The following is a 13795-nucleotide window of genomic DNA, read 5'->3' as shown; positions in this document are numbered from 1 at the left end:
AGACAGTGACGTAATTACAAAATCGAAAATCACGTGGCTCCTGGGGAATGTAGATCTTTATATCATTTTTTACTTTTATTGTTCAGGAAAACAGTTGATGCATGCATATCATTGTCTAAAATGTCTTTGTGTGACTTTGTGTCTGAGGATTGTGCTCCTCTTTTGTGTTTTCCTGTCTGTGCTGAGGATCAGGGGCAGTGAGTGACAGCAGGGAGGTGTGTTTGCAGAGTAACCTTCAATGAAGGGCTGATCGAACCAAAAAGTAAAAAATGTTGAAATGTCTGTTTTATTTGCTTTAATGCTGTGTAACACTTGTCTTTTTTATTTATTTTTTTACGTAGGTGTGTCCAGCTTTACATTGTGTGTGTGTTAGAGGTGCATTATAAATAATGTTGTCGTCTTAATCATCTGTGCATTATTGGCTCATGTCAGAGGACTCCAGCCAATCAATCCTTTTGTGCATGCTTTAGTTGTTCTTGCTAAAACATCACTTATATTTAAATGTTTGCACTTTTCCCACTTACACATACATGTTGAAATTACTGCTTCTACTGGCGCCTGCCAGCCACGACACACTGTACAGTTATTAATCCAGAGAAAAAACTGTGTTCACCTGTAAAAGACCATATTTACTGTGTATTTGTATGCTCTCATACTCTCCTGTGCTCTTTGATGCATCACTCTCTGCATGTCACAGAGCTGCTGCTTGGTTTTTGAGACTTTTTACAAAATGAAACTCAAAATATGTTTCTGAAACTTCTTCTCCTGCCTGCGCTGAAATGGCTGCAGCAACTTGACTGGTTTTGAATAAACTGGTTTTGGTTTGCATATCTGCATGATGACAGAATTGTGAAAGTTGTTCAACTCTGGGGCTCTCTGGGTTTTACTTCTGAAATGATGCATAACACCAAAGTACTGTATGAGCCAGGTTCAGAGCTCAGGAGCAGTCTTCTCAATCACCCAGCCAACAATTATTTTATCATATATTAATTAATACCTCAAATATCATGAATCACAATTTGAGGAAATTTAAACAAGAAGACAATGATTTTTTTTGTAACCATTTATAATGCCTTTTAATTTGTTTGCATTCATTCCTGAACTGAAATATATGAGCAAAAAAGTTTTTCACCTTAAGAGCTGTCCTGCCTTTTTCTTTTTGGTAACATGTCAGATTGAATCTGAATAGTTGTTAGCCAAAGGTTCATCGTTGAAGGGGGGTGTGTCTGTGAGTTTTTTTATAGGAACACCATTCATACTTCCAGAACTACTTTTACATGACTTCTTCCAGACCATGATGAATTTGAATGTCCATATCTTAGTGGTCACCTACATGATCCTTTTAAAACATGGCACAGCTGATCCTGGTAGATAATCCATAAACACTTTCTTATCTTGGATGTTTTTCAAAACTCCCTCTTCATCAATATTTGCTGCAGGTCCCTCGATATAGGAATACAGGCTCAAACATGTAAGGGACTGCATGTGCAGCTTTGGCAGAAGTTGCTCACATTTAATTCTCTATAGCTAAGTGGCAGCAGTGAAACAGAAGAAATCGATGGGGACAGTCGCTCCAGTTGAAGCACGTTAAGTGAATGACTAATTTCTCATGATTTCAGGTGACTGTTGTATCCAAATGAGGACTGTGGGAGAGCGAGTGAGCACATGACGTCAGGGGCCGTTGGAGTGGCTGCTGTGTATCTTATGTAACTGTCCTGATATGTGTGTGGTGAAGGTGCCTGCCGTCTCCGTTTCTGGATGTTTCAGTCTTGTGTTGTCTTGTGCGTTTCTCTGAACTCTGTACTCACTCGCCTGCATAGGTCCCTCGTATGAAAACAGACGCCTGGCACATCGCTATGGAATGCAGTTATTGCAATGTAAATATGTACCAATATATAAAGAAGCAATTTTTTTTGCTTGCTTTTATACACCTACACATAATCATAGACAATGAAAAAACAAAACAATTACATTTTTGATATTTTGTATGTGATGTTTTTCTGTTTAACGACTTGCACTGTGAGACAAATCAGGAACATCACTGTACATCTTTTATTGAATTCACTTGGGAAGGGGTGAGTCACTCTGACGGTGGCACATCCACCCATCACGTGTGTGTCCTGCTGTGACAAAGACAGTCACGGAGGCTATGGTTGAGTTACAATGATGATGTGTATACACAGGATCACTGCAGAGTGCCTGGAAGTGGGAAACAGTTAAGAAGGTGCAGGTTACACCCAGTGTGTGAACAGAAGCAAACCGAGCTACACCCAATAAAGTACACATAAAGCTGCGCTACGCCACCAACAGCGAGAGCCTTAGTCTTTCAGGATGGCTTTAAGAGTGGGAGGATGTTGGTAGGAGGTTCTGCAGGAGAGCTGCAAGAAATCGAGGACCCGTGTATCCATGTCTTTTGACTTTTTCCTTCTCGGGTTCAAGTCCATTTATGGTTTGTGAATGTGTGTGTGCGTTGTCTTGCACGGTCTAGGGCAGGGTTCCAGTGCAGAAACCTTCGAAGCAGCATGGCCACTGGCATGAACATTTGCCCCCAGGTCACTTCTACACAAGAAAAGCAGATAAATGGATGAATCAACCATCATGACATGAAATTAAGGCAAATGGTTCATATTTTTTAATCAAAAAAAGTATACAGTATGAATGACTTACTTTAGATACATTTGTTTCTACGCTACCTTCCTCTGAGTCAGGATCCTGTGAAATAAAAGTAACAGAGGACATGAGCCGTAGAGACGTCTCAGGTAAATCAGGATTCTCGTCATCATCACAAAGAAAAAAACAACTACTCTACTGTCTTGACCTCTACATGCACGTTGGACTGGTCTTGCATTTGCTTCAAGGGTGTAATAGACGCTTGTGTCTAAACCAAGCGACTCACTGTCCTGCTGTAAATACAAAATGTTCTGGCTGTTTCAGTGAAATAGGGACACTGTCTGGGTGGGATAATCTGAGATTTCATCTTCAATCAGATAAATGGCTCCACTGTACAAAGCACAGATGGTTCAGCTCACAAATTTATGGGAATAAACACAGCGTTAATCCGAAGTTTACTGTTCCCTTGTTTCTAGTTCTACTATGTAGCCGTCCTTCACAAGAACTGAAATGCATGTTTAGATAAAGAATTCTAAAGATCAATGCTGTACTTTTGTCAGTACTATTTCTGTTCGTAGTGATATTGTTAAATGCACCTCTGCTGCCATCTTGTGTTTACAGTAGTAATTTACATGCGATACTTAAATGATTAAATATGGAATAGAGCTTACCTTTGGATGTGAATCTGTATGTTTAAATTTCATGTTCTTGTAAAACTCTCTTTTAGGCAGCAGATAGAGCAGCATCAAGTCACATACGACAGTGGCCTGAAAAAGTATTTCAAACAGAGTTATATTAGTTAGTATTTAAGGTGTTTCACAAGCAATGAAAAACAATTCTTACAGGTGCAACATACCACTCCAAAAATGCCCACTCCAGAGCCTATAGTCGTCAGTGTTGGGATGATATCAAACTTTCTTGCCTGTGAACAACAGAGTGCCAACTATTCAAAATATTTTTTTTCATCCTAATGCTCAAGTTAGAAATTTGTGTAAATACATCACTTACCAGGGACTGCACAATGATATCCAATCTGATCCCAAAGACTTTGAGAAGGGTTCTTTTCTGAACTTTGTCCTCCAAATAATATTTTGCGTACCTATAATATGTCACAACAATAAAAGTCATATTTTGACAAAGCATTTAGTAAATATTTACATTTCCCACATATATTCCCTATAATTAATTTAAGGTTATATGGCAAACCTTCACAACACACATTTGCCTTGTAAGGTTTCACAGCCTCTTTTGGATTCATCTTGTTAAAAAGGAAAACATCCATTCATTTTTATTAATGAATAAATGATAGTACTGGTGGGATAGTATTGAAGGCTACCCTAGAAACTAAAGTCAACAACCCTACAGCCAAGTAGCATTATCATTATGTAGATAATAGCCTGGTAGCGATTGTGTATGTGTGAGCACAGAGAGAATAGACGATTTGCAGAGCACTCTGAATACTAACAAGTGACAGTTTGAGACAAATCTCAGCAGCCACATTGAGCCGTTTGAACTGACGGCAGGTAAACATTATAAACTGGGTTTACACTGAGGCTGCCTGCAGTCAGCACACACAGACCTGGAGCAGAGCAATATCAGGAGCCACCAGTGAGTTCACTTCAGTGCACGGAAAATGAAGTGAGTGAAATATAGTAAACACTGGCGGTATACCATCAGGAGAATAGGAATGTATTTTACTGATTTTGTAAATCAGAACAGCATTAATTAGAGCGCTTACCTCCGCCAACCGTCTCCTTAAATTCAATCAAGTGGCACCAAATTCCACACACGCATAGATATTGGTTAAATGGTAAAATTGTTGAATCTATCTGGCAATGTTAAAGAAAACATTTTTAAAATCCGGATCCACACCAAAATTTTACGAGTTCTTCCCTGACCCACACTGCATCTTGATTACAAACAAACAAATGAATGAACCGGTGAAAACATGACTTCGCTGGTGGAGGTAATTGCAACTGAGATGACTAAGCAAAATGGCGCCAGAGTATCGGACCTATAAAAATGAATCTTCACTTCAATTAACATGCCTCCTTGTCGATGTTAGAGGAGCAGGACAATGTGAAAGAGAAGATACAGCCAGAAGACGGTTAGTTCTTTTTTATCACAAAAAAGTGAAGCTATGACCTAGACTTTGTGGTGTTCTACAGTGTTATCTTGTCAAGCAGAATTATCATAGTCATTTCCCCCTTTTCCTAACCAGCTGCTGACTCCAGCTTCACACTTTATGTACAGTCACTTGAGTGGTATCAAATTCCCCATCTCACTCTCAACAGAAGTGAAAAAGCTTATTTCCCCAAATGTCAAAAAGCAACTTGCAAATTAAAAAGAAAATCTTATTAGCAATTACTTTCATCTGCAATTATAGAAAATAACATAAAATACTGCGGTAGATATACATGCTTCAGGGTGGTCCCTGTAGGCTGGCATAGGAGTCATGTCACAATCAGGGTGAACAAAACACACATGTAAGCATTATCACCATCAAGGCCAATGGCCAGCGGCATTACAGCATTCTGTAATGGTCGAGTTACAATCCTGAAATAAATTTTGCAAATTGTCAGTTATTTTTTTATTTTTCTAAATTAACCTTTTCAAGACTGACGGACCCAAAATCTGGAGAACCAGTATTGGGTATCATCATCATCATCTTCATCATCATCAATTCCACCTCACCTAAGAGATGCAGTTTCAACTAACACGGGGGGGGGGGGGGGGGGGGGTAAATTACTGTAGCCTTCAGGTCGTCTTACCAACCACTCAAAGAGCTTTACACTAGAGGTCACATTCATACATTCATACTCACATTCATACAGTTCTTCTTTATGTACACCTCTTTATCAATTATCTATTTACACACTGACTGCACAGTTCAGTGTCAGTACAAAATACACAAATTCAACACACATAATTATGCTCTCATCCCTGCCAATAGATTGACCTAAATCATACATACTGCTCCTTTAATTCACTGAAGTGTATTTACACACCTGAAGTTGTAGCCCACTGATGCTCTGGCTTTGTCTGTCTCCTCAGGGTTTCCATACAGACCATGGAAGTTGTACTTTGGTTTACAGTGTTTTACAGACACATCAAAGTTACATGTCCAGTCGACCACAATGCCAATGGCCCCTCCCTGTCAAGACACAAGCCCATAATACATCAAAGAAGACTCCATTGCAACACAAGAAACAAAACAAGACACCAAAAGATGATTCCAACATATTCAGTGTTGAATTTATGCAGCCAACTTACCACTTTGGCAATTGTTTCAAAATTAAAGCCAGACAGTTTAACTATGTCTCCCAGTCTGAATATTGGACACAGTGGAGCATCCTTCGGATCATAGTAGCATTTGCTGATGTATCCGCCATCAATACCGTCCACCAGGTTACTCCTGAAAACACAGATTTATGTTCAAGTGCAAACTTCAGGGAAACAGAATGTATTGCATGGATTTGTTTAAATAACAGCGACTCGAAATTGCTCATAGAGGTGAATGGTTTATTTGTCTCTATATGTCAGCCCTGTATGCAGCTGGGATTGGGTCCAGCCCCACATCACCCTAAAAGGATTATTGGTATAGTTGATGGATGGATGGATAGATGGATGGATGTTTGATGATAAATTAAATTACTCTATCTCCAACTGATTTCTTATGATTTTTTTTTTCTTGAAGCAAGTTACACAACAGTATCATTATTGTTATCATCTACAGCATGACTGAAATGGATTTAAAAGGACATTTTAATATTATATCACATGTTTTTGTTCATCCTGTCTCATTTAAAGTAAAGGTTTAATATTTTGCTTACTTGCTTTTACCAGCAGCATGAGTTTGATTGTTCAAGCCCTGGTCAGGGAAATTTCGATTGATGATTATTCAAATAGATTTTTTTATTTTAACATGCAAAAATATACAAATATACAGCTATGAGTAATTATTGTTGTGTTTTTGTCTAGATTTGTTTGTATGTTTGTTTGTCTGTTAGTCAGCAATATTATGCAAAAACTACAGGATGGATTACCCTGAAGATCAGTGGAAGGAAGTGGTATGGGTTGATAAAGTACCCAGTAAATATTGGCACAGATCTGGATCAAGAATCAGATCCAGGAATTTTAAATCACTTTCTTAAACATTGCGAGATAGGGTGTTTTTTCAACATATTCCTTGACTTGTCACAGAATAATTCATGGCCCTTGATGAAAAGATCCAGGCATGTTTAGGAGAGTGGTATTAATGATGTTGTGCAGTTTGCCGCAGATCCAAATAAAAATCCAGATTTAGTGAATTTAATTGTGGTTTTATGAGGAAACTGTTGGGCCTAGGCGGAGGTAGGTGCTTTGCTGAGTGCCATCCTAGTTTCTCTAGTTATGATCACATTTTGCATCTGCCAAGCTAAATGAAAGTTGACATGAATGAGGTCCATCACCTTGTGACACCAAATAAGGGGAAAGTTACAGAGTTTTTGATGAACAGAGTGTAGTTTTCGGCAGACATCAACAGAGGAGGACTGGAATGGAAAAGATAAAAGAATAAAATACAGTATGTTGAGGACACAACAACACAGAATCACTACAAAATCTATCATCACATTATGGATAGTTCAGTGTTTCCACGTACTTTGGTATAATGTGATCATCCTCAACAGGGCACCAAGCCAACACCTCACAGGTCTTTGTGGTGTTCACACAGACTCCTGTCATTTGCCCTTGAATCAGAATACTGGAGTTTACAATGTAGAAAAAATTCAAACAGAAGTGAATGTGTTTCAAGCAGCAGAAACAAGGCATTCGCTTTAACATTAAAGCAAATCTAAACATTTCCCGCCCCCCACTCGTCATCTTATCTGGAATTAGCATCAAGAGCAGTGAGCGAGATATAAAAGTGGAGCAAAACGCTGAAATAGCCGTTTCCTTTATCTGGCCCCGATCCAAACATTTGATTTCTCTCCGTGTGATTAGTTTTGTTGGTATCAGTTCCTCTCGTCGTGTGCAGGGCGAGTTCACAGACAGTTCCCCAAAAGGCGTTCGCTGGGTCACAGGGCTTCAATCTCTGACCTTTCACCAAACTACATCGGTCTGTTTAGCTACAGGCCCCCCACCCCCCTTATGTTTACTTGTCTTCCAGCATAGAGACAGTTGGCCGCCTCTGAAGAGGCACTGGCACCTCAAGGTGAAATTGACTGGTATGAAACAGACAGATCTAAAGCTTTAGCTAACACTGGTCTTATTGAAAGGGAAGTGTGACACAGGGGACTTTAATGGCTTCAGATTTAACCCTGGGACAGATGGGGGACTATAAATTTATATAAGCGCTCTTTGAACCTAACATCAATGCAGAATATGTTTGAACCTATTAAAAAACGCTTTCATCTGGATGGTTATTTGATTGTAATATCTCTGTTTGTTTCTGAGCTCATATTCACAGCCTGTTTTCATATGCTTGTGTCTACTTACTCAAGGCAGGGTGATCAACATAATATAAGAACACACACTGTGTTTGGTTGCTAACTCTAGGTTGTTGATATAAATCAGTTATTTTCTGCGTGCTAGACAAGCAATGCGTAAGTTGCGTGCGAGTGTTTACCCTAGCAGCCACAGTGATGAGTCAGATCTGGTGTGTTTTAGTTTATATAAGATCTAGTTTATACCAGATCTTAAGAGCCACTGCCCATTTTGCAAATACACTACTCCAGAATGATCCTCTACCTCCCTCAGTACATCACAGTCCCATCGCTGGCTTTACAGAAGTTTAAGACAGGCTTTCGTCTCCGGGGAAACAAAACAAAGCTAATGAAAAGCCAAAGACCGGGACCGATCTGAGTTTGGCCACAGACAAACGAGACGGTTCCTCAGTGAGGACTTCCTAGGTCATACACTGTCAGGCCGTCAGGATTTACCATGTCCCGTACGTTTCAAATTCCCTCCTTCACAGTCCGCGTTCGAGCTGCAGTTGTTCTTGCCTTTGAGCTGTTGTAAACAAGAGACCGGGGTCAGTGTGCGTAAGCAACAGTGGAATGTGGACGTGAATAAACTACAAGGTTTTAAAGGTGAAAATAACATGACATTGTGAAAATGAAGTTTTGCATTTATTGTGATACTCTGCAGCACACAAGGAACCACTGTTTATGTCATCTTGAAACCATTAAGCTTAAATAGAATTTTCTGCAATTTGCTACACAATTACCCATTTACACAAACAGTCTTGGAATGAGACACGGTTTCCGTTTTGTTTTACTATTTATGGAAGTGAGACGGACACAAAGAAAACAGAGGGGGAGGTGGAACAAAGTGAGAAAGAGAAATGAAAACCAAAGAGCATTTTCACATACCTCTGGACATTTTCCCAGAGTCTGACCTTCAGTTATGATGTAGTTTGTCATCACCACAAATGATGCGTCCCCCTGAGGTTTAGGATTAAAGGAAGGAATATGTTATTATATCTCCATTCATTTATGCCATAAAATGACACAATGGTTCTTATGCAACATTCAGTTTATTGTTGGTGGACTGTCAAACATTAATCAGGTGTTTCTGACACATTCAAATTAAAAATGTTCATTCCCCACAATTTTTCAACATAAAGGAATATTAATTCATATTGAATAATTATTTTGGAAATGATGGGAAACAGCTAGGGAAACAGTATTGTTATTTTCTATATGAAGGGCTCATTAAATAACATGTTTTATGTCTTTGTAACTTATTTGAGGCACAATGTAGAGCCGGGCTATCTGTTGTGGCTAGTTATTGTGCTAATCTAAGCTACCTCGCTGCTGGCTCCAGCTTCACACTTGAACACAGAGATGTCTACTTCACTTACTCATAAAGCCAAACCAAAACCTACACACCCACACCTCAGAGCAAACATGACAGCCTTCATTGTGTATTCTTTTCTTTGCTTCCCATAGATAACTTGAACCAGCAGCATTTTGGGTAAACAAAGCATTTGACGTAGCTCGTCTGACTCAGGTTGATGTTTTGATATAATCTCAACAATGGTCGGTAACTTGTATCAGGTGCAAAAAAAACATCTTCACCATTCACTGGCAACCACCTACCTGCGGTGGGAAGACGTAGTCAGCCACGTCCCAGATTCTCTCATACCCATTCACACTGGTGTAGCCCACGCCTTTCATTTTGGTGAAGACGGAGCTGACTGCCGTGTCCGTGGACTGGTAGCCTTTCTCGTAGATGAAAACCCAGCTGTAGGGGGACACACAAAGTGTCCTGTCAGGCATGTCAGCACCTCAAACTCCCACTCGACCTCAGCCAAACATCTAAACCCCACGGGCGACTGCATGTATATGTGTGATGTCGATAACCTGCACAGTGACCCCAGATGCCTTCAGCACACCTCACAGGGTCACATGAGAATGTTATTGTCTGTGACATTTACAAATAGTTCTTTTTCAAGGTGGCAACTTACCAGTTTCAAAATATGTGAGAAAAAGTAGCATGATAGACAGAAGTCAAAAGTTTAAATCAGGTCAAGTTGGAAGTAAACACACCGTGCGTGATTACAGTTTCAGTCAGCTATTGTGCTCATTCACAGATCACCAGGTAGTAATCCCAACCCCTAAATTGGGAACCACTTAACTATACTTAAGTATTTACTTATAAAGTAGCAAATAAAAGTAAAACAAAGCTGTTCATCTCATATATATCTCTCATATATATAGTAGAGCAATTGTATTTACATAATACCATCTCAGCAATTTATTTGAATTTTAAATGCAGGACTTTTTTTAAAGGAATATATTACAGTTCTGTATTGATGTTTTTACTTAAGTAAAGGAACTATCAATTTTATCCATCTGTGGTAATGATCTATAGAGAGATTTGAAGTGTACTGAACTCCTGATTTATATACATTTTTGATTTATACACCAAATGTTAAATATTCCTTTTTTTCCTGGTGAAAAACTGCAGCTATGTCGCCTTGACTAAATTGAGAACAAGTGCCTGAATCCCTCGTCACATAAAAGGATTGGCATCAAGCAAAAACCCACTTCACACTCGGGTGCGCTGCTTTTTGGAATTCTGCAGAGTGAAGCTTCTCATTGTGTTGCTCAATCTGTGTGTGGCCAAGAGGGTTATGACTAACAGCTGGCCTGCACGGGACAGATACTGTATGTACACACACATGCATGTGGAGCTAGGTTGTGAAATGTAATTATCCCCGAGCAGAAAGCCTACAGGACGGTTTGCATTGCTGCACACGTTCATTTGTCTCTGCACAATGAGAGCACCTTTCAGCAACAGACGAACAGAAACATCTTTGCACAGAGAAATAAGGTGCATAATGAGCCTATCAGTTTGGCCAATCAAATTATGTAAGTTGGAGCTAACACTGAAGCGGATGTGGAGAGGGGGATAAGAAATAGAGCACATTAACGGAATAAAGCAACGCATGAGCATGAAATAATGGAAGGATCTTCCGAAACAGCGGTCTAAGTGAGATCTGTATCTGCTCCGACAGAAGGCGACGCAGAGACAAGGCAGCTCCTTCATGTGCTGAGAGGGCTTTCTCTTTCCACCATACTGTGGCGCTGAGATTAGTCTGCGTTTTGTGAAGACAAATTAGAATGAATGAATGAAAAAAATCCACTTCCAACTAATCACTGTAAAATGCAAACAGTGGATTGGCATTTTTTTTGTCAACCTAAAAGCTACAAGATGGGAATTAATTAAAAGAACAGACATAATGGTTTTGCTGCTGTCCTCCATTAAATTAGTGTTTGCTTTATTTTAGAGATTTACTTTTGAGTGGTGTATAAAACATTTTCAAAACCATGAATGGGAATTTGTGCATTTGTTTTAATGCAAAGCTCTGTGTTGTATGTGGTGCATCACTTTTCATATATGTGGTGCATCACTTTTCATATATGTAAAATGAAATATTTCCCATTTAAAATCTCAAAAATAACAATTTGAGTAGTGTGTGTGTGTGTATAAGGTAAAGCAAAAATGTAGAACTTCCTGCGGGACAAGGCGACCAGCGAGGCACCGGTTCACTGCAAGTGCCCGAGAGACACGGGCTGACGGCTGCTCCGACCTGTCAGCCCCGGTGCTTGAATCGTGAGAAGGAGAATCTGGACAGCTTTATAATCACATCTTCGTTCATGTCCATCACTGCCCCAACCTCAAAGCGGCCTGATGGCGGCAAAAAGGCAGGTGTCAGGGTGCAAGCTCTGTCATGCACACACAGCCCTGATGCCAACACAGGCCAAACACTTGAAACACTCTGCAGCTGTTCACGTTTTTAAAAAATTGTATCAGTGCAAAGTGCAAACTATAATGTGTTTCACATTTATATCAGATTTTTCAAGGTTTTTTTATATTACAGATATGGTCATGATTAACTTTTTCTGTCTCTGGAGCTTGTGAAGATTAAAGCACAGTGATAAGATGTGAACCACAAAGAGAAACCATGTGTGCCATTTCAAATCAGTTTAAATCAAAGGGAAATAGTCCTTGCCATCAGCAAGAGGAAGTGTTCTTAAATTTGTCTTTCTCTGTTACAGTTCTGGTGCCTGATCAGCACCAGCAGCAGAAGGTAACACATCTCTGCGCTGTGTGGCAGTGAATTGGGCAGCGGTTGATTGTTATCTGTGTTAGCATATGTCTCAGCGCGTTCATCACACACAGCTCCTCAGGTTCTGCTGCTCAGAGGTGCAGAGGAAGAATGTCAAACACACAAACAACAGCCCGTGAGTGATCTCAAACTCAGGAAAACTGAAATGCTGTCATCTGAAAACGAGCTCTCCGCTCTCCACAGTGACTTTCCAAGGAACAACGCCGACATGTCCAAGCAAGTGTGTGGATGATGCGTAAGTTATCAAGCATGCTGCTGCTTCGTCTCAACTTGAGACGGGCAATTAACAACAATGGTCTTGTGATCCTGTCATCTCATGTTCTCGTCCCTCCTGGCATCACTCAAACAGTCAATACTTGGCAAGTTACTTCGTCCTAAGTCAAACAAGATGCCTCATGTTTTTCTCTTTTTTTTCAAATGCAATGCAAGATGAAGATCACATTCGGTTTTTATGTCAAACTGTATGTTAAAACTGAAGTTGCAGGAATGTGCACTCTGAGAGGTCATTCCTGCATCACACTGCGTCCCTCCAAGCAAGCTGGAGCATGTCAGACAATACCAAATCTGCCAGATAGCAAAACAAACACAGCAAAAGTGGGCAAATTGTGAGATTCTTACCCAATGATGTAAGCCAGGACCAACAGCTGGATCAGACGGCACACCACTCCGACCCTCTTGTTCCTGACCAACACCTGGCGAGGGGTCTCATACTCAAAAAAGAAGTCAGAGAAGGCGTTGGTGATGTGGCTTTTCATCTTCTGTCATGGGCTGACCTGCGGAGAGGAGGGTCTCTCTCTCTCTCTCTCTCTCTCTCCCTCTTCACCCAAGCACTCAGACTCCACTCTCTGCGCCTCCTGGTCGCCTCTGACTCGTTCCTCACTGGTGGCGAGGGTCCTCTTCCTCTCATCAGTGACGTCTGAAGCAGAAGTCCTGAGGTGTTGGACTTCCTGCTTCCCTCTCTCTCTCTCTCTCTCTCTCTCTCTCTCTCTCTCTCTCTCTCTCTCTCTCTCTCTCTCTCTCTCCCTCTCTCTCTCTACTCATGGGTGCATCATCTCACTCACCTCATCACTGCCTCCTCTGACTGTTCACTATCTCGCTTTCTTTCATGCAACAGTTTCCCAATTACCTGGCAAAAATTGATTTTTTGGGGAAATGAGTCTTGACTTGTTTGGAACTCAACAGTTGCAAGAGTTGCAGCATATGCAACGGACATCCCTCCCCTGCATGTGCAATCAAACCTTATCTCTCAACTCTCTTCCTGCATGCACGGCAGAGATAGAAACCACGTAAGCCCAACACAAACACACTAGGGCGTACGTCACATTTCAGCTTGTTTGCCTGCTCTCATGTCACCATTGAAGAATATTAAGCCTTCTTATGTTTTTTTCATATTTCTGCGTCGGGTTTGTGTGTTTCTCACAACCACCCAACAATCCACCCTCTCCCTTTCATATACTGAGGTGCTTTGCATTTCTAATTTTCACTCTCTCTTAGAGGAAGGGAGGTGGCAAACACACTGTTGTTGCAATCAAAGTGAACCATTACATTTCTACCATTTCAGTATGA

The 13795-nt window shown here is 40.5% G+C and overlaps 1 protein-coding gene across 2 annotated transcripts; it reads right to left on the bottom strand.

Annotated features, from left to right (window-relative positions):
* Positions 1-1059: 1059 nt before the first annotated feature.
* On the bottom strand, positions 1060-13336 carry p2rx1 (purinergic receptor P2X, ligand-gated ion channel, 1). Of its 2 annotated transcripts, none has more exons than XM_034606214.1 (13): positions 12848-13336; positions 9693-9837; positions 8964-9035; positions 8544-8601; positions 7253-7340; positions 7062-7142; positions 5884-6025; positions 5619-5764; positions 3619-3709; positions 3467-3532; positions 3282-3377; positions 2668-2712; positions 1060-2559 (listed from the first exon to the last, which is right to left on the bottom strand). In XM_034606214.1, the coding sequence occupies exons 1-13, from the start codon at positions 12982-12984 to the stop codon at positions 2554-2556; spliced, it is 1173 nt and encodes a 390-aa protein (XP_034462105.1). In that variant the 5' UTR covers positions 12985-13336; the 3' UTR covers positions 1060-2553. The 2 variants fall into 2 exon arrangements, with proteins under 2 accessions (XP_034462105.1, XP_034462104.1); XM_034606213.1 differs by having other exon boundaries at positions 8532-8601; positions 12848-13334.
* Positions 13337-13795: the final 459 nt, after the last annotated feature.

This window comes from Hippoglossus hippoglossus, chromosome 14 (assembly GCF_009819705.1).
Source record: "Hippoglossus hippoglossus isolate fHipHip1 chromosome 14, fHipHip1.pri, whole genome shotgun sequence".
NCBI lineage: Eukaryota > Metazoa > Chordata > Actinopteri > Pleuronectiformes > Pleuronectidae > Hippoglossus > Hippoglossus hippoglossus.
Note: the sequence above shows the minus strand (reverse complement) of the source record. Positions and strands in the feature narration are given on the sequence as shown.